We start from the raw sequence: 21695 nt of genomic DNA, 5'->3' as shown, positions 1-21695 counted from the left end.
TGAGGTACCAGAAGGGGTTCGCAGATATATAGCATCTTCACAACAGATCTTGTAATGTTTGTATGTGTGAAATTTGAAGAGAGTTGGATTCTTATTTCGCTTTATTTGTGGAGCAGGTAGCAAAAGAAATGGTCCGATCTCTACCATCTTTATAACAGGTGTTGTGTTGATGGAAATATTTTAGATATACCTATCTGGATTGGAATGGGATGTTGATTTCGCTTCGTGGTTACTTAAAGTTTTGAGCGGACCGATAATGTAAATTTTCGCACCAGACATAGCACTGATGCAAACATTAGGATATTCAAAGTTAGAGCAAAATCGGATTACCGTGTTTCTTTCTGTGCAAAAAGTATGTATTTTTTGAAAATTTCGACCATTTGTGGGGAGATACCAGAAGGAGTGAACCGATATATTCCATCTTAACACCAGACTTTGGGTTAATATAAATATTGGGATGTATGCATTTTGAAGACAATCGGACTCTTACATCACATTTTATGAGAGATTCAAAATTTTGACCATTTGTGGGGAGATACTTGATGCAGTGAACCGATATTGTCCATTTTCACACCTGACCTTGCACTAACAAAAATATTAGGATATGAAAAGTTGGAACAAAATCGGATTATCCTTTCTCTTTCTGTGCAAAAAATATATTTTTTGAAAATTTCGACTTTTTGTGGGGGAGGTATCAGAAGGAGTGGACCGATTTTGACCATCTCTGAACTCGATCTAAGTATTATAAAAAAATATTACGATGTACCCAGTTTGGACCAAATTGGATACACCCTTCGAGAGTTATCGTGCGCACCAGCCAGACAGACAGACAGACAGACGGACGGACGGTCATCGCTAGATCGACTCCAAATGTTCTGAAAGTGATTTGGTCCAAAGAGACCTAGGGTCTAAAACCGTTATTTCGACTAGGCACGTTTTGACCGCATCAAATTGTATATACCCTCTGTAGCCATATGGCTGAGGGTATAATAATTTGCAAAGTTTGGTGATTTGCCAAGAGTACTTCCTTCTTAAATCACCGTTTCCATGAAGGTCATATCGGCAATGAAGAAGCTGTCATGTCATCATGACAGCTTCCATGTTAGAGCTGAATCCTTTTCGAACGAACTGCAGAATACGTCTATCGCAATATTTCCAGGCGGCGATAAAAGTTGCAAATACTATCATAAACAAGGTGAGTTCAAATTGAAACATGGCGTACCTAGACTATCGAAAAACTTACTCGAATTCGAATGAAGAGTGAAACTTGCTATAAGTCGAGGGGCAGCACTTCTGAAAGTTGTGACAGCGAAAATTCTTCGTCACAGAGGAGCAGAGGAGATGAAGACATGTAATATTGTTGAGATAACCAAATTTTTGTAAACAAGTTGCCGTTACTCCACCGCGAACACATGGTGGAGTCGGCTATAAAAGGACGAACGACAGCAGAATCGGGTCAGTCAACACTAAACCGATGGAGCAGCAACATCGATCTCGGTAAGTGATGCAACCCTTAATTGAATTATTGGGTATCCGAGAACATCCTTTACCATATTCTGTAGATATCCTTGCATATAATGTAAGGTTTTTTGAAGAATCCTGTGGACGTCCTTCGACATTCTTTATAAATCCTATATTTCTTTTCATTATTCTTGAACAGTCTAGTCTGCTTGAGTACTTATTAAGGTCTCTTGCAACCGTATCCTTGAATATTTCTGTATTTTGCTTGAGTACTTACTAAGATATCTTACAACCGTATCCTTAAATATCCTTGTTCTCTGCTTAAGTACTTATTAAGGTCTTTTGCAACCAGAGCTTTGAATATCCTTGTATTCTGTTGCAGTACTTATTAAGGTCTCTTGCAACCATATTCTTGAATGTCCCTGTAGTTTGCATGAGTACTCACACAGGTCTCTTGCAAACGTATCCTTGAATATTCTTGTAGTCTGCTTGAGTACTTATTAAGGTTTCTTGCAATCGTAGATTTGAATATCCTAGTGCACTGCTGGAGAAGTTATTAAGGTCTCTTGCAACCATATCTTTGAATATCCTTGTATGCTTGAGTACTTATTTAGGCCCCTCGCAACCGTATCCTTGAATATACTTGTTGTCTGCTTAAGTAATTACTAAGGTCTTTTGCAACCAGAGCTTTGAACATCCATGTATTCTTCTACAGTACTTATTAAGGTCTCTTGCAACCATATTCTGGAGTGACGGTAATTTTCGACGATTTTTTTTAAGTTTTTCATGTTCCTTCCAAAAGCTGAAGGGTATTAATAGCTCGGCCCGGCAAACCCTATTTTTTATGTTTTGAGTTGCCGAATGTTCCGGAAAAAGCTAGCTATATGTTCCATCCTGTCATTCTATTTAAATTGGGTCCCATATGTAAAAATATCGATTAAAAATGATTAAAAAAATCAAAAAAAAAAAAGCAGTTGTAAAGGTTCCTTCGCTGAGACACATTTTTGGCCGCAAGGATGAAGGACAGGTTATGAATTAAATCTGTGTCGATTTGAAGTTACCAAAGAAATTGAACCAGTAAAATATTCATATTTTCTCCGTTCCAGAATCTGAAATAATCTATTATTTTTGCTATTTCTTTTTCGATATTATAGAGGAAAAATCGGCTATCGATAAACATTTTTAGATTTTTTGCAGTTCTGGAAAATACCATTTTATTTTTATTATTCTACAAACCTAAATGCAACCATTTTCAATTTCAGTTTTATAGACAAATATGCATTGAATAAAGAATTTCAAATTTGTTCATGTACTTAACCTATAACAATTATATATTTAATATACATAAATATTTTCACATTTTAATAATTAATGAAACATTTTTAGTTTTTTTTCTACATTTATATATGAATAATGTTGTTTTGTTTTTTTTTTTTTTGTTATGTAATAATTTATTATTACAATCAATTATTTAAGTATATAATTTAGCTACAGAATTTATTTTTAATTTCTTATTTTCTTTTATTTATAGATAATTATTATCATTATCGTTCTATAAGTTTCGATAAGTTGTTGTTTTAAAAAAGAATTTCCAGTTAGTTTTTTGCTTTTTTTTGTTTCAGGTATAAAAAAGTCGAATGTCTTAAAAAATAAGTTTTATAGTCTAAATAGAGTTATGGTGAGGGTGGTTGGTGAAGGTGGAGATGGAGATGACAATGATGAGGATTACTGTCAGTAATCATGATCTTCTTGAATATTAATGAATATATTCCATAGTATAGAAGTTATTACACGTTTCATTTAATAGATATTAGGTATAGTACAAAATTTACAACACGAATGTGATTTCTTTTAGTGTTTTAGTTTCCATTTTTTTTTGCAGAAATTGAAGAGATAAGAAAAAAAAAAATATTGATTTGAAAATAAAATAAAAAATTGTTAAAAATTTATCAAGACCTTTAAGGATAGATTTTAGAAATCTATTAATTTCAAAACTTGTTTTATATAAATTCTTTTTTTTTCATATTTTTATGGTTTTAAAATTATAGTAATTTTCCATTTAAACGTCATATAAAATAAGTGCAGTTTTTTTACAAGTATTTAATTTCATTTCTTTTGTTTATTTTTTGTTTTTGTATATAATAAATTGGTGCGGGTTTAGAGTTTTTAATTTTTTTGTTTTCGTCATTTTCCTTTTTTTTGTGGTTGTATAAAAAGTTTGGATTTGAAGTGAAAACTTGAGTTCAGTTAAGAGGATAGTGGGTTAGGGAGCGGGTGCATTCGATAGGATCTTCTATGTATAAAATACTTCTAAAAGGCTAAGCTCTGTCTGGTTTTTTTTTTTTGGTTTTTGTTCACTAAGATTGTTGTAGTTGTTGTAGGTATAGAGTGTATATCACTTTTAATAGAAATACAGTGGGTGTTGTTGTTTACATGTAAACAAATTATTATTATTATGATAATGATTTTTTTTTTTTCATTTAAAGAATTGACAATATATTTTCAAAAAATTTTTTTTTTCTGTATCTTTTTTCAATATTTCATATTTAATTGCGCTTTTTGAAATGAAACCGAAATATTTTTTTAATTGTTGATTAAATACAATGTTATGGACACATAAAGTGAAATTTCATCATTTTTGGAGAGAAAATATATATATGGTTGTTGAGCTTTATTTTTAATAATATGCCACACCCTGTTTTCGGTAATCAAGGCCAGTGTACCAGTAGTAAGGAAAATACCTTTCAAAACTTCCGTTTGCTGTCAGAAAACTTATAAGAGGGTCCATTACACTCAAAAATGGGCAAAAACCAATTTAGAGAATGATGGCCAGATTTGCAAAAACAAAAACAAAAAATCCTAACAAAATAATAATTGTAAAGAGGCTGGAGATATCGATTTTTTCTTAATAAACACTCCCCAATCTGGATTCTTCCCTTATCAACAAACGTTCTTCTATTTCCCAATTCGGCTCCAGGGAAATAAATCATAGTTTCAGATAATTCAAGTGGTTCAGTGAGTTCTTAAATTAATTTCTGATGCTTGAGGTCTTGAGACCAGATATTACCTATCTGGCCTGCGATGATCTTAACATAATAAATTGTAAAACGGAGCAATCATTGTTCCTCCGACTTTACTCATTTAAGTGAAATTCAAATCTGGTTCTTGTTAGGCGCAAAAATATAAAAATAGTTGGGAAATACTTTCTCATTTTGTGTGAGTTACAATTATTCAAGAAATTGACCCTTTGTGGGGAAAGAACTAAAGGGGTGGGCCGATCATCCCATATTCACAATACATGAAAAAACTGCAACCAACTTCATACTGCTGTCATTTGAAAGCCACTCGTCCGACAGCTGTTAAAATTATTCCAGTGACAGCTCATTATATTGTTTACAAGCGTACAAAAGCATTTTGGTGAGAATTTACCAGAAAAAAGTCATTCCTGATGAAATCAAGCGTAATAGTGTGATTTCTTTATATTTGGCTTGAAAACCACAAGTGGCTATCATTAGAGCACTGCAGCATTTAAATGTGAATATAGCGTAGCCCGACGTCAAGGAAGTGGACGGAAGAGAACAGCATCATCAGTAGAAATGGTTCGAAAAGTAGAGAAGCGACTTGATCGAATCCCGCGTCGCAGTGGCCGAAAAATGGCTCGTGAGCTGAGCATATCGCAATATTCCATTCGGAAAATATTGAAAAATGAGCTAGGGGTAAAGCCATTGAAATTCCAAAAAGTGCAAGAAATTACACCGCAACAGAAAGAAAAGAGACTCAAAAGAGTTAAGAGTTACTTCCCTAGGCCGAAAGTGATGAACTGTCGAATTCAGTTTTCTCCGATGAGAAAACATTCATTGTCCAGCACTTTTTAAACAAACAAAGTGATCGTGTTTACTTGCCAAAGAGGTCAGCGGAAAATATGCACCTTCGATTGGCCACCAGAACTCAAATGCCGGCCCTGGAGATGGTGTGGGCTGCCATAATAGCCGATGGTTGCTCATCGCTCGTATTAATCGACCGTGGCATCAGAATAAATGCCGCATATTATCCCGAAAATATTCTGGAGAGTGTATTAAAGCCTTGGGCACGCAGACATTTTGATAGCAGACCTTTTTTACAAGCGGACATTCCAACAGCACTCAGCACGCGCCACCGAAGAATGGTTAGAAAATGAGGTTCCTCGCTTCATTTCTAGCGCACAATGGTCACCATAATCTCCGGATACCAATCCGTTGGTCTGTTGTGTCTGGAGTATTTTGGAAAGCAAGTTTGGCACTAAAAGATACCAAAGTGTCGATAACCTCAAGAAAGCGCTTAGCCGAGAATGGACCAAAATACCAAAGAGCAACATTCGAGCAGCGTGTGACGGTTTCATTGGCCGTTTGAAGGCCATAATTCATGACCAATTCGAACAAATCTAAACTTATTGTAAAATTTGATGCCATTTCCGACATTTTTTGCTTTCATTCAATAAAATTTAAAAAACAAAAATGTAAAAATTATGGCGTTGGATTTGTTTCAGTTTTTTTATCTCACCGTGTACATATCCACATCTTCGGTACCTCCCCATTTTCGACATTTTCCTGATTTTAAGAACACTTTTCACTAGAATTATTTCAGATTAGGTATTTCGAGTTCATAATAGGGATCGTTTTCTTTGACAAATAAAAGGCTATACGTTTTCGTATAGGTCCCATGCAATGGTACCTCCCCATATTCAGTATTTTCATGATTTTACCCACTCTTTCCATCGGAATTGTTTCAAAATTTGGTAATTGGAGTCCGTAATTGTTACTATCTCCTGTGATAGAAAATTTCCTGTACAGACTCACCTCTTTGTATGGCCTCTATATAATTGTACCTCCTGATATTCGGTATTTTCACGATTTTAACCAAAATTTTCCACCGAAAGTGTTTCTAATTTAGAATTTCTAGTTTGTAATAAAGACAAATTATTATGACAGGAAATTATCAATGAAGGTTGATTTTGCCGTACATCTCTCATATAACTGTACCGCCCGAAATTCGGTATTATGATAATTTTAGATTAATTTTTCAACGGATTTTTTTTACATTTTGCAACTATCTTCCAAATTGTGATCGCCAGACCCAATTTTTATATAGGCGTTAAAATCGCATTACTCTTGGCCATAAAACTCAAAATTTATATTTGGTAGTGGGATGCCATGACTGGCCGCCAGGTATTTCTTTCCACTTTTCTAAATTTAATTTTTTTTCAAATTAAATTAATATTGAGGAAACAGGGTGTGGCGTAATATATCGTTTCTTTGAAAATATTAGAAAATTTAATTCTTTTCTCGTATAATAGGAATCAAAGTCAGCATAAGGATGTTTGTTATATATTTTTCAAATGTATATTTTAATAACAAATATTTCTTGCACAAGTGCTCTAATTTACATTTAGTAAAATATATTTTTTTATTTCATATTTTGCTTTTTGTTTTTTTTTATTATTTAAGTATTTAAGGATCGGTTTCGTAAGCATTTGATGACAAAAAAAATTCTTATACAAAAAAGATTCCCTAAGAGTTTGCATTTAATTGGGTTGGTTTTTTGTTCCAAAGTTGTTTTTGTTTTTTTCTTTTTGTTAGTGTATTTTAAGTTTACAAGATTTTTCCTATACCTCCTTTAATCTTGTATCAGTATTTGTTGAAAAAAGGATAATAAATGAGAAAAACAGGATATTTTGTCAATATTTGCCACATTCAGTAGTGTTTTCTATAGTTTTCATAATTTGCTTTCCCTTGAATAGTAGACATTTTTTTTTGTATTTTTTCGCTTAAAAATCTAAACTATAGTGTCTTTTTTTAATGCACCATTCGAATTTGTTGTTTGCCGTCTTAAAGAGTCTTTCTCTGTTCGTTATCCTTTGTTTTTTTCTATGTCCAATTTATTTTATATTTTTTTGTACACCAAGTTATGATGTTATAGTTGTAGAAGTCTTTAAGCTGTTGCATTTGACTCCTCATAGCTCAGTATCTATTTGCTATTGTTCTCATCCTAGGGGTTTCTTGTTTTTCTCTACTTACTCATACAATTTGATTGTAGTTTTTGTTTCATAAAGTGACAACAATTTTGTAGTTCTGCTTCCATTGAAGGACTCAAAGCTAGCTGCTTTCGCTGTCACAATTTTCTTCCGTCGTTTTACACTAAATTTATTGTATTATTCTATCTCGCTGCTTTCGTACAAAATCTTGTGCTTGCTTATCGTTGACACGTAATTCCAAAATTTGAAGTATGGGATGATCTGCAAAGAGAAGGAAATAAATGAGGATGATGTTGGTTATTAGATTAAAGTATCAAATGTCCCGGTTGGGAGAGCAAAACTAACAAAATAAATATTCTAGATTAAAAAAATATATATATTTCTTACAACCGAGCTTAGAAAGTGAGAACACGTGGAACATAACTAAATCAGTTGGAATATGCTCCGTTGCAGAACATGCAAAAATCTACTAGTTTAGCACTTTTTCTCTATCATAAAAGTTCTGAAACATTTTATGATTTCCAACAGACCTAAAATCTGGGTCTACCTTCGTAATGCTGTGCAAAAAAAAAAAAAAAAAAAAAAAAAAAACTGGAAAAAACAACAGATAATGAAAGAAGGGTTAAAAAAGAAGACACGTGTATCGGTGTTTCAATGGTTTACATCACAAAGTGATCTAAATAGCGAGCGGGCAAGTTACCTCCCCCCCTCTTCCATACTTTAGGAAATTTTCGGATTTACGAAATTATTTGAATATTCTACGAATTTATTAAGGTCTAAATGTAAACACATTTTGCAGTTTACGCAAATGTCCTAAAAAGCATAATTTTGGAAGCATGATTTCAGAGACAAAAATATTCTTCATCGAAATCCACTATAAATCACCCAAGAAAAAAAATTCGAGTTTCATTTAATATCAGAACGCCATAATTTTTATATATTTTCCAAATTTTATTGAATGAAAGCAAAAAATGTCGGAAATATCATCAAATTTTAGAATAAGTTTAGATTTAGATTGGTCACCTTTGGCTCGAGTTATGGTCTTCAAACGGCCAATGAAACCATCACACGCTGTCCGAATGTTGATCTGCGGTATTTTGGGCCATTCTCGGCGCAGCACTTGCTTGGGGAGATCGACACTTTGGTATTTTTAAGTGCAAAACCTGCTTTCCAAAATACTCCAGACACAATAATCCAACGGATTCGTATCCGGAGATTTTGGTGGCCATTGTGCGCTGAAAATGAAGCGAAGAACCCCATTTTGTAACCATTCTTGGGTGGCACGTACTAAGTGCGATGGTGCACTCGATAATATTCTGCATTTATTTTGATGCCACGGTCGATTAATACGAGCGGAGAGAGACTATCGGCTGTTATGGCGGCTCACACCATCACTTTGGCCGGCGATTGAGTTCTGGTGGCCAACCGAAGGTGCACATTTTCAGCTGACCTCTTTGGCAAGTAAACAGGATCATTTTGTTTTTTTTTTACAAACTGCTGCACAAGAATGTTTTCTCATCGGAGAAAACCAAATTCGGCAGTTCACCACTTTCGACCAAGCGAAGCAACTCTTTAGCTCTTTTGAGTCTATTTTCTTTCTGTTGGGGGGGGGGGGGGGGGGTTAGGTTCTTGCAATTTTTGGAATTTCAATGGCCTTACCCCTAGCTCATCTTTCACTATTTGCCGAATGGAATATTGCGATATGTTCAGATCACGATTCATTTTTTCGCCACTGTGACGCGGGTTTCGATCAAGTCGTTTCGTTACTTTTTGAACCATTTCTGCTGGTGTTGCTGTTCTCTTCCGTCCACTTCCCTGACGTCAGGCTACGCTACCAGTATCACTGTTACAAACGGTAGATTAAAAAAAGAAAAATTTATTCACATTTCAATGCAGGAGTGCTCTAACGATAGCCACTTGTGGCTTTCCAGCCAAATATAATGAAATCACACCATCACGCTTCAATTTCATCACGAATAATTTTTTTTCTGGAAAATTCTCACCATAATGCTTTTGTACGCTTGTAAACAATATAATGATCTGTCACTGGATTAATTTTAGCAGCTGTCGGACGAGTGGCTTAGAAGTGATAGCAGTCTGAAGTTGGTTGCAGTTTTTTTCATCTCACCTAGTATTACGATGTACCATGTTTGAGCCAAATCGGATAATCCCTTGGAGAGTTACCGTGAGCACCAGCCAGACGGACATCGCTAGATCTACCCCAAATGTCCTGAAATGGATTTTGTCCAAAGAGACCTAGAGTCCAAAACCGTTATTTCGAAGAGACACGTTTGCCCGTATCAAACGATATACACCCTCTCTAGCCATATGGCTGAGTGTATAATAATTCGTAATTTGGCATAGTTTCGATAATATAGACTTTTTCGAAAATGTTAAGGGATATCGAAAAAAATGTTTAAAACTTCCATTTGAAACAAATGCCATTTTTAACAAAAATATAACGATTCTCCAAAAAATACGGTTGGAGATCTTGAGACAAAATTAAAAGACACAAATCCAGTACAGCTTATGTTCTGCTGAGATCCGTATTTTTATACCCTACACCACAAGGTCGTCAGGGTATTATGTCTTTGTGCATTTGTTTGTAACAGGCAAAAGGAAACGAGATAGACCCATAGTTCCTTTTGATGATCTGCATAGAATCACATTCTGAGTCGATTTATGCGTGTCGTCCGCCCGTCTGTCCATGTATTTTTGTAAACAAAGTACAGGTCGCATTAATTGCCCGATCCATATGAAACTTTGCGGAGATCATTTGTTTGGCCCAAGGACCAACCCTATCGAAATTGGAGATAATCGGTCAAAATTTAGATATAGCTCCCATATATATCTTCGTCCGATTTGCTTTTATTGTGCACCAAACGTGTAATATCAGCCCGAATTGTATGGAATTTTGCATATACACCCAAATTAGGCCTGAAATATGTATGCCAAATTTGATCGAAATTGGTTCAGATATAGCTATAGCTCCCATATATATTGTTCATCCGATTTTTTATTTTTGTCCACCGCCGCCGTAATATGCACTCTGTAACAAGAATATTTGGGGAAATATATCAAATGCAGCTCAGAAATACATTTGCTAAATTTTATCGAGATCGGTTCAGATTTGGATATAGCTCCCATGTATAACTTCGTCCGATTTACCTTTTATTGTGCACCAAACGTCTAATATTTGTCCAAATGGGATGAAATTTACGGAACTTACGACCGAATTTAGTCTAGAAGCTAGTATGTCAAATTTGGTGAAGATCGGTTCAGATATACCTATAGCTTCCATATATATTATTCATCCGATTTGTTATATTTGTTACCCACAACCGTAATATGCACTCCGTAACAACGATATTCAGGGAAATATATCAAATACAGCTCAGAAATATCTTTGCCACATTTTATCGTGATCGGTTCAGATTTGGATATAGCTCCCATATATATCTTTATCCGATTTCAAATTAATTGTGCACCAAATGGGCAATACAATTCCGAATTTAAAAGATACAAATGCTTCGGCATATTTAGTCCTTTGAACTTTAAATTATAATTATAATTATAATTATAATCATAGCGTTTATGATTGAATTCTCCCATAAATACTTTTAAATGTTATGTGGAGCTCTACTAAATTAGCAGTCCCGACAATATTTTCAAATTTCGAATAAAAATTCATGACACTCTGGCACAATTAAGTACAACATTCCCTATTTTCACTTTGGGCGTCACAGTTTGTGTAATGTTTCAAAAACATTGCACAAGGTTTTCTGATTTAGCCCAATCTAAGGATCCGACAATACTGTGTAACAACATATACAGAAATTACAACGTCATTCTTTTTTTCAATTTGATGTTTATTTTATGATCTCAGGCATTTTTTATTTCCTCATAAATGATTTTCTTCCACTCCGCAATGCTGTGACCCCTTTCATCGACATCCAGGCTAAAAACTTGTGGTATGGGTGCATCGACCTCCTCCTGTTCGTACCAAACATTAATATATCTATGGTTCAAGGCCTCATCTATTGAAATTCGATGCTTTGGATCAATGGTTAGCATACGAGCCAATAAATCTCGGGCATTATCTGTGTTTCTTTGATATTCATCTTCATCCTCTTCGTCGTCATTTTCCTCATCCACATGGAACAATGCATCGGGAAATAAACGTTCAATGGAATATCCTTCATATTGGTTCAAATTTTCAATATATTGTCGAACATTCGGTACTAAGTCGGCGAAAAAACTTTTATCTGGACTGCCGATTTGTTGGATGATTTTCATCCATTGATCCAAGTGATCGGAGCCTTTGAACAGAACCCCGCCACGTATTAGCTCACCCATGATACAGCCCACCGACCAAATGTCCACATTTTCCTTGTACGGCATACCGAGAATAATTTCCGGAGCTCGATAGTAACGTGTCACCACATATGGAGTCATAAGGAAAGTCGGTTCCGCCGCCGTGCGTGCCAAACCGAAATCGAGAATTTTCAACGAACAATTGGCATTCACACAAATGTTGGAGGGTTTCAAATCCCGATGTATTATCCCAGCCGAGTGGAGATGGCGAATGCCGCATAGTATTTGATATATCAGATACGAGAGACGATTGTGATCCAAACCAATCCCCACAACGGCACTGAGATTTGCATCCATTAGTTCCATTACCAAATACATATCCTGAAATTCTTCCAAACTGTCGCTGGGCGTGAACACATCCAGTAGGCCAATGATATTCTTGTGATTGACCAGTTTCATGAGCTTCAATTCGCGATACGCCCGCTTGGCCTGTACAACATTTTGAAAGGGTTTCGATAGTTTTTTAATGGCCACATTGGTTTTCGTGGTGGCGTCCAAAGCTGAGCACACAATTCCCTGAGCTCCCATGCCAATGGGCGAAATATTTTGATAACGAATTGGCACTGTAAAATTGGTGTCGCCCACTTCCACCGTATAGAAATCCTTGTGGGGTAAGTCGGACATTTTTTTTAATTTTTTCTTATTCTTTACTACTCTTTGATAGGTTATGAGAACTAGAACTGTCGTTGTCAGATAACGAGACAAGTGAACAACAAATGATTTGATTTTATCTGATGGAAATAATTGCATTTGTGGTGTTTTTTTTTCATTCTTTCTTTCAAAACCGCAAAAAATCTGCGGTTAGTTATTTCCAAATAAAAATAAAGGTTGTATTTGTTTTTTTGTTTTTGATATAAAATTGAAACCCTAATTGATAAAAGAACACAATAAAATTGACTTTGGTTAAATTAGCAATTAAATTTTGTAAATGCCAATTACGAACAAATCAGTTGGCATATGCTGAAACTTCTTAAAGCTTCAGTAACTTTTTATTTTACAAAAAATAAATAAATAAATAAAAATCATTTGAACACAACAGATCTTGAATTTGAACAGATTTTTAAAATATAAAAGTTACAGAATAGGCTTGCAGTAGATGGATTTTCAACAATTAATTTTCTTGAAATAAAAAAAAAAAAAAAACAGTAAAGAAAGTCCTAAAGTCGGGCGGGGCCGATTTTATGATACCCTACACCACTTTGCAAATTTAGTTGAGCTCCACTTAATAATTAAAAGTTTTTATGGGAGAATTCAATCATACACGCTATGATTATAATTATAATTTAAAATTCAAAGGACTAAATATGTCGAAGCATTTGTATCTTTTAAATTCGGACTTGTATTGCCCATTTGGTGCGAAATTAATTTGAAATCGGATAAAAATATATACGGGAACTATATCCAAATCTGAACCGATCTCAATAAAATTTGGCAAAGAAATTTCTGAGCTGTATTTGATATATTTCCCTGAATATATATATGGGAGCTATAACTATATCTGAACCGATCTTCACCAAATTTGGCATACTACCTTCTAGACTAAATTCGGTCGTATGTGCCAAATTCCATCCCATTTGGACAAATATTAGACGTTTGGTGCACAATAAATGGTAAATCGGACGAAGTTAAATATGGGAGCTATATCCAAATCTAAACCGATCTCGATAAAATTTAGCAAAGGTATTTCTGAGCTGCATTTGATATATTTCCCCAAATATTGTTGTTACAGAGTGCATACTACGGCTGCGGAGGACAAAAATAACAAACCGGATGAACAATATATATGGGAGCTATAGCTATATCTGAACCGATTTCGATCAAATTTGGCATACTTATTTTCAGGCCTAATTTGGTTGTATGTGCAAAATTCCATACTATTCGCGCTGATATTACACGTTTGGTGCAGAATAAAAGGCAAATCGGACGAAGATATATATGGGAGCTATATCTAAATTTTTACCGATTATCTCCAATTTCAACAGGATTCGTCCTTGGGCCAAACAAATGTTGTTTGCAAAATTTCATCTCAATCGGATAATAAATGCGACCTGCATTTTGTTCACAAGAATACATGGACAGACGGACGGACGGACGGACAGACGGACTGACATGGATAAGTCAACTCAGAAAGTGATTCTATGCAGATCATCAAAAGGAACTATGGGTCTATCTCATTTCTTTTGCCTGTTACAAACAAATGCACAAAGACATAATACCCTGACCACCTTGTGGTGTAGGGTATAAAAATGGCCTGTTCTATTGAAAAGAAGTTAAAAAGCAGTAAGTTCGGCCGGGCCGAACTTTGAATACCCTCCACCATTTAGAACGATTTTATTTCAAAAAGTCATATCCGTTAAAAATTTTGTTAGAATCTTAAAAATACCGAATATAGCCGTTATATTGGGGTCTATACGACGTGGACCTACATAGGCATTGTTTGTCATAAGCCATTACCATATTCTAATTCGAAACTTGAAATTAGAGGTGAATAATGCAGCTAAAATCATCAAAATATCGTATATAGGGAGGTACCGTTATATTGGAGCTATACGAAAACCTGGACCTGCATAGGCAATTTTCTGTCACAGGCTGTAGAATCCTTTACGAACTTCAAATACGACATCTCAAACAATTTCAGTGAGTATTGTATTTAAAATAATCAAAATACCGAATATTGGGATGTACCGTTATATGGGGGCTATAAGAAGACGTGGACCTGCATAAACAATTTTCTGTCTTAGGCTGTAGTATCCATTACGAACTTCAAATACGTAATTTGAAACTACTCCAGTGAATAACGACGCTAAAATCATCAAAATACCGAAAATCGGGAGGTACCGTTATATGGGGTCTATACGAAAACGTGGACTTACATGATCCATTTACGAAATTGACCTGCCTACTGACAAAATAAACATGTGTGAAAAATTTTAGCCTTCTATCTCAATTCGTTCGAAATACAGCGTGATTGCAACGGACATCTCTAAATCGACTCAGAATTTTACGCTGATCAAGAATATCTATAGAGGGTGAGATGAAAATAACTGCAACCAACATCAGACTGCTGTCATTTCTAAGCCACTTGTCCGACAGCTGTTAAAAGTAATTCAGTGACAGTTCATTATATTATCTACAAGCGTACAAAAGCAATTCGGTGAGAATTTTCCAGAAAAAAAGTTATTCGTGATGGAATTCAAGCGTGATAGTGTGATTTCCTTATATTTGGCTCAAAAACCACAAGTGACTATCGTCAGAGCACTCCAGCATTTAAATGTGAATAAGTCTCGTACTATCGCTCGTTACCGTGATATTCGTAGCGTAGCCCGACGTCAGGGAAGTGGACGAAAGAAAACAGCAACATCATCAGAAATGATTCGAAAAGCAAAGAAGCGACTTGATCAAAACCTGCGTCGCAGTGGCCAAAAAATGGCTCGTGGGCTAAACATTTCGCAATATTCCATTCGGCAAATATTAAAAAATGAGCTCGGCGTAAAGCCATTGAAATTCCAAAAAGTGCAAGAACTTATAGAGAAACAGAAGGAAAATAGACTCAAAAGATCTAAAGAGTTGCTTCGCTTGGCCGAAAGTGGTGAACTGCCCAATTTGGTTTTCTCCGTCACCGATGAGAAAACATTTGTTGTCCAGAAGTTTGTAAACAAAACAAATGATCGTGTTTAGAACTCATGCGCCGACCATGGTGATGGTGTGGGCCGCCATGACAGATGGTCGCTCTCCGCTCGTATTAATCGAGCGTGGCATCAGAATAAATGCCGAATATTATCGCGAAAATATTCTGGAGGGTGTATTAAAGCCTTGGGCACGCAAACATTTTGGCCGCACACCTTGGACGTTCCAACAGTACTCAGCACCATCACACTCAGCACGCGCCACCCAAGAATAGTTACAAAATGAGGTTCCTCGCTTCGTTTCCAGCCCACAATGGCCACCAAAATCTCCGGATACCAATCCGTTGGACTATTGTGTTTGCAGTATTTTGGAAAGCAAGGTTGGCACTAAAAAATACCTAGGTGTCGATCACCTCAAGCAAGCGCTTCGCCGGGAATCGAAAAAAATACCGCAGAGCAACATTCGCGTGTGACGGTTTCATTGGTCGTTTGCAGGCCATAATTCGTGCCAAATGTGAGCAATTCGAACAAATCTAAACTTATTCTAAAATTTGATGCTATTTCCGACATTTATTGCTTTCATTCGATGAAATTAAAATTGACTTTGTTGCAGTTTTTTTATCTCACCATGTATTTGCTGAAACTTGTTCGCGAGCGGGATTGCTCGAAGGGTGCCACGTTTATACGGTATCTACTCTTCACTCTTCATTTGGGTGTGGAAGTGCTCCCGATCGCCTTGGTAGATATCTATCAACTTCACAACAGATCTTGTCTTAGCAAAAATGTTTGGATGTGTGAAATTTGAGAAGAATTAAATGCTAACACAGCGTTTTTGTGCGTTTCTTTTGTCACAATTTTGAACCCTTTATGGGGGATCGTTTTTGTTGTTCAAAATTTTGACCCTTTGTGGAGGAAGTACCAGAATGAATGGCCCGATCTCTACTATCTTTATAACAGATCTTATATTGATAGAAATATGGAGATGTGCTAAATTTCGGATCCATTTTATTAGAGTGGGAGTGTTACTTGATGGAGTGGACGATCCCAAATAGACTCCTTCCCTGACTCGCTTGAAGGTTAAATTTTTCAACCAAAATTTTCTTCGTATTTTTATTTGCAATATATCAGCAGACACTATATACCTAAAATGCACAGATTCCGAGGAATCTAAATGTAAAAATGTCCAAAAGTGTGGAAAAGGGATTAACTAGGCCCCTCTACTTTAAGAAGAGGATCTATGGTTTCATTATAAACCAAATAGATATACGGACAATATTAAATCGATTCGGTCTCTGGCGGATATTTCGAGGTGTTCCTAAAAATTACAAAAACAAGTTAAAAATTTTAAGTCGGTTTTGCTGACAGATGTATACCCTCAGCCTACGTTCGGTTTTTTAAAATGTATATTGACTTCTGTTATGATTATTCAGATTATGGAGTAGGTTCCGATGGAATGAACTAATATTATCCATTTCGTATCGGACCGGAATATATATGATATACTATTGCAACGTGCTAGCCTTGGACTACTTTTGTTCCTTCACTTTGAGATGTGATACTTTTTAGAAAATCTTAAAAATATCGACCCTTTGTGGGGGAGCTACCAGAAGGAGTGGACCAATATATTCCATTTTCGCATCAGACCTTTGGTTAATAAAAATATTCGGATGTATGAAATTTGAAGACAATCGTTATTTCAAAATTTTATTCAAAATTTTGACCCGTTGTGCAAAGTTGGAGCAAAATCGGATAATGGCTTCTATTTCTGTGAAGAAAATAGATTTTTTGAAAATTTCGAACTTTTTTGGGTGTGGTACCAGAAGGAGAGGACCAATATATTCCATCTTCACACCAGACATTGGGTTAATAAAAATATTCAGATGTGTGAAATTTAAAAGCAGTCGGACTCTTACTTCACATTTTATGATAGTTGTAATTAATCAAAATTTTGACTCTTTGTGGTGGAGGTACTTGATGGAGTGGACTGATATTGTCCAGTTGGAGCAAAACCAGAAAATATATTTTTTGAAAATGGATGGACGGAAGGGCATCGCTAGATCGACTCCAAATGTCCTGAAACGAATTTAGTCCAAAGAGACCTAGAGTGAAAAACGGGGTTTTGACAGTAGCAAATGATATATACCCTCTCTAGCCATATGGCTGAGGGTATAATTATATACCCTGCACCCTTTTTAGAAAAGATATCCGAAAAAATATTTAATCCACATCAGATACTTACTTTTATCGGTTTGTTGTATTAGTGGCAATTCAATTTGTTTCAATCCATGGAAATTCTCCACACTCGTACTGTAATCGGCCACACCGGGAATGTTACCCAATGCCAAGAAGGCTTCACCTCCAAAATCATTGGCGGTTATGACGTCATGATCCATGACTGTGAAACAGATCATGGCACCTTCAACCAAACACTGGTCCAATGTTACTGAGAACTCAAAGCATTCATCGAAAATGGGATTCAGGGTTTTCTGGAATTGAAAAGAAAAGGATTTCCAATTATTTTCAGTACAAACCAAGTGATTTGATTTAATTTCAATTAAATTAAAAATTGACCTCAACCTACCTTATGCACATTTGTCTGCTGTTCCATGCAATGACTGAAAATACGACGCGGCAACAGCTCAATAATAACAAACGGATCACTGAATCCATTCGGATCCAACGGCACTATATCGCGTCCATGCAGTACCTCAACACACAACGAATCATGATTCAAATAGGCACGCACTGTCAACGAACCATAGGGTCCGGGTAACTGGGTCATATATTGTTCCCGCAAACGACTCAGGTGATACATATCGATGAGACGCCACGTTTCGGTTTTGTGGAACTGCAAACGTTGCTCAATGTGCCAAAAGTCCTCCGAGTGCAAATACTCCAATGCCAATCCCTGGCCCTCGGCATGGAAAAAGTCCACCAAGAGCTGGAGAGCTTCGTACAGACGTTTGTGAAAATTCGAAGGTTTCTCGGAATCATCGCCCGTCTCCATTTGTCGTGACATTTCACCCAACACCGTTTTCCATACAAAACGCAATGCTCGATTGAAATTTTTCGGCAGCAATGCACTGTTCAGTGCCCCCAAATGGGAATCCATGTATTCCAATAGCGGTACTATGGCCTGATTGGCGGGCAAGGAGTCCGGGGACCAAGCCAAATGGAATACAGCCTTTTGCAGAGACATTTGCATCAGGGGTGCCAATTTTGAGAGTATCCGCTCACAACGACTTTCCATGTGGGCCAAACTAGTCTCCAGCAGATTATCGGCTCCCTCTTCCAGGGGATTGTCGTCGGAACGGAAATCGGACAGGGTGAAACGTACATATTCCAAATTGTTGACTGTCACACACATATCATCCGAACAACGAAAAGGCCCCTGGATTTCGTAATAACCGCTGTCTGCCAGAGCGGTGTGTATCAGGTCACAATAATGCATGGCCGTCGAACACACCAGATCGATGAGTTGCGACTCCAACATAATGCCCGTCTCGTCATCCGGCCAACTGATGATCTTCCAAAATTCCTTAATGTTCACCAACGTTGAGGCCGTATCCACCGATGATGAGCTATAGCGTACCACTCGCTCACCCTCACATATGGCATCCAGACGTATAGCTTGACGTATCCTTTGCAATGCCTTGGCCTTACTCACGACCATCCAGTGTTCGAAGGTTGGTATAAACCATTCATGGCATTGTGCCAATGCCAGGGGCTTTTCCGGCGGCTGTGGCTGCACCGAGAGAAAACGTTTTAATTGACAAAATTCCTGCAGGGCCAAGAACAACTCAAACGGTTTGATATCAATCGATTCGTTCTCAGCATCCACAATGGGATAATGGGCATTGTTGAGTATGATTCCGGGTATTTGACCCGCCTCCATGCGATGATAGATCTCTTCGCCGACTAAGGCATCGAATTGTTTGTAAACTATGCTAAAGTATTGAATACCATTGGTGCTGTAAAAAGAGAGAGAGAGAGAGAGTAAGAGAGAGAGAATAACACAATTATGAGAAATGTCTTGAAATAATACAAATTACGAAAAAGTAGGTTCTGAAAATATTTTTATTCTCTTAAATAATAAACCAGCCCGAGATCAAGCGAATATAAATTTCGAACTTTTTAATTACACTGTGCAACACAAAAAATAATTACAAGAAAAATCCAACAGATTATGAAAGCAGAACAGAAAACAGAAGACACCTATAGCGGTGCTTTAAAGGTTTACATCGCTAAGTAACCTCAAATAGAGAGGGCAAGTTCCCCCTTCTTCAACATTTTTAGAAATGTTCGAACTAAGATTCGGTGGAATCCATGGATTTTAGGTATATAGTGTCTTCGGCAATATTGCAGATATTTTCATTGAAAATTGTAACCCTCGAGAAAATAGGACATCTCGGTCCAAATTTTGGAATAGCCCTACGATTTCAACTATTTGTTTTTAGCATTTTGATCTCTGATACGTTTTTTCAAAAAATTATCATCATAGGTCACCCCTTTGGTACAGTCCTTAAATCTGATACAGATATATCTGGGCTGTGCCACTTTCAAGAAGATCAGTTTTGTTGCGTAGTTTAGGAAATGTGTACCAAAGGGTACGAAATATATTAATCTGTACTATAAATTTAATAACTTGTTGGGCAAACGGAATAAGTTCGAAATTTCGAATGTGAGTCACTGATGTAATACAAAATAGATATACCAAAAAATTTTTGCAAATTCGCACCATGAGATTACGGAAAGTACTAAAATGTACTACATTTGCTACCATTTCATATCATGTGAACGGTTAAAGCTACAAACCTGAAATTTGGAATGGGAATCAAGGTTGAGGAGTAGGTAGAGTTGTAAAAAGGTAGTTTTTTAAATGTGTACTCATGTATACAAAAGTACTAAAAGGTACTAAATATAGTACAATTTTAATGTGGAGAATGGATGGAGCTTGAATTTTGAAATTAGCATTACTGTTGGAGCGTAGGATTGGGATATGGAGGAAGTTTTCGAAATTTCTACTTATGTACACGAAAAGTACTAAATGGTACTGAATTGGGAACAATTTAATTTTGGGAGGACAAATTGGAATCCTGAAATTTGGAACAACGATTCCTATTCAACTATATGATGTAGGTAGTTATGAAAATTTGTACTTAAGTGTACAAAATGGTACTAAATTTGGTACAGTTTTGACCGAACACATCGGATATTCTGAAATTTAGAAATAAAATGACTACAACATTGTAGGATTGGGAAATTCGTACTTATGTGTACTAAATGGTACTAAATTTAGTACAATTTAAGTTTTGTTAGAACCGATATATTTAAAATCCTAAAATTTGGAAATGGGATTTCTATTGGACTGTGTAATGTAGGTAGTTATGAAAATTTGTACTTATGTGTACTAAATTTGGTACAATTTCGATTTGGGTGAACCGATAGATCTGGAATTCTTTAATTTAGAAATAAGATAACTTTTGCATTCAACGACTGAGGAATGTAGGCAGTTTTGGAAATTCGTATTTTTATATACTAAATTGTACTAAATTTGGTACAATTTAAATTTTGGGAGAACCAGTAGAGTTGGAATCCTGAAATTTGAAAATAAGATTTCTATAGGACTGTATGATGTAAATTTGTGCTCAATTCTACTAAATGGTATTGAATTTGGTACGATTTGGATTTGGGTGAACCAATAGAGCTGGTATCCTTAAAATTATAAATAAGACTGCTGTCGGAGTGTAGGATTGGTATATGAAGGTAGTTTTTGAAATTCGTACTAAAATGTACTAAATAAAGTATAATTTGTATTTTGTCGAACCAACAGGGGTGGAATCCTAAGATTTGCGATTGAGATTCCTGTCGGAGTGTAGGAGTGGGATATATAGGTAGTTTTGGAAATTCGTATTTACGTGTACTAAATGGTTCTAAACTTTTATACAAATTGGAGTTGTGATGAACCGTTGGAGCTGGAGTTCTACAATTTGGAATGAGAGTCACTGATGGAGTGCAGGATATATGCACAAAAGAATTATTGGAAATTCGACCATTAAATTTGGGAATTGTTCTAAAATGTTACTGAATTTTTGAAATAATACCATTTGGTGTTATGTGAACGGATAGAGCTAAAAATCAAGGTTTGAAAGTAAGTTTGATGCGTGGTGGTTTTGGATAGGTGTACTAATTGTTCAAACTGTACTAAATGGTACTAAATCTGG

General features: G+C 36.0%; 2 protein-coding genes across 2 annotated transcripts in view; both read right to left on the bottom strand.

The window, feature by feature from the left end:
* Nucleotides 1–7267: 7267 nt before the first annotated feature.
* Nucleotides 7268–21695, bottom strand: part of LOC101896881 (BAI1-associated protein 3) — a 72181-nt gene continuing 57753 nt past the window's right edge. Inside the window, exons 8-10 of the mRNA XM_059127464.1 lie at nt 18053–19442; nt 17711–17957; nt 7268–7732 (exon numbers count right to left, since the gene is read on the bottom strand). Coding sequence (XP_058983447.1) covers nt 7641–7732; nt 17711–17957; nt 18053–19442 — 1729 coding nt within the window. The 3' untranslated portion in view covers nt 7268–7640. The remainder of the gene's footprint in view (nt 7733–17710; nt 17958–18052; nt 19443–21695) is intronic.
* LOC101896705 (stress-activated protein kinase JNK-like) lies at nt 11316–12545 on the bottom strand. Its single transcript, XM_005183349.4, has one exon. The coding sequence runs from the start codon at nt 12467–12469 to the stop codon at nt 11354–11356; it is 1116 nt and encodes a 371-aa protein (XP_005183406.2). The 5' UTR covers nt 12470–12545; the 3' UTR covers nt 11316–11353.

This window comes from Musca domestica, unplaced genomic scaffold (genome assembly GCF_030504385.1).
Source record: "Musca domestica strain aabys unplaced genomic scaffold, Musca_domestica.polishedcontigs.V.1.1 45, whole genome shotgun sequence".
Taxonomy (NCBI): Eukaryota; Metazoa; Arthropoda; class Insecta; order Diptera; family Muscidae; genus Musca; species Musca domestica.
This window is presented reverse-complemented; position numbering and strand designations above follow the sequence as displayed.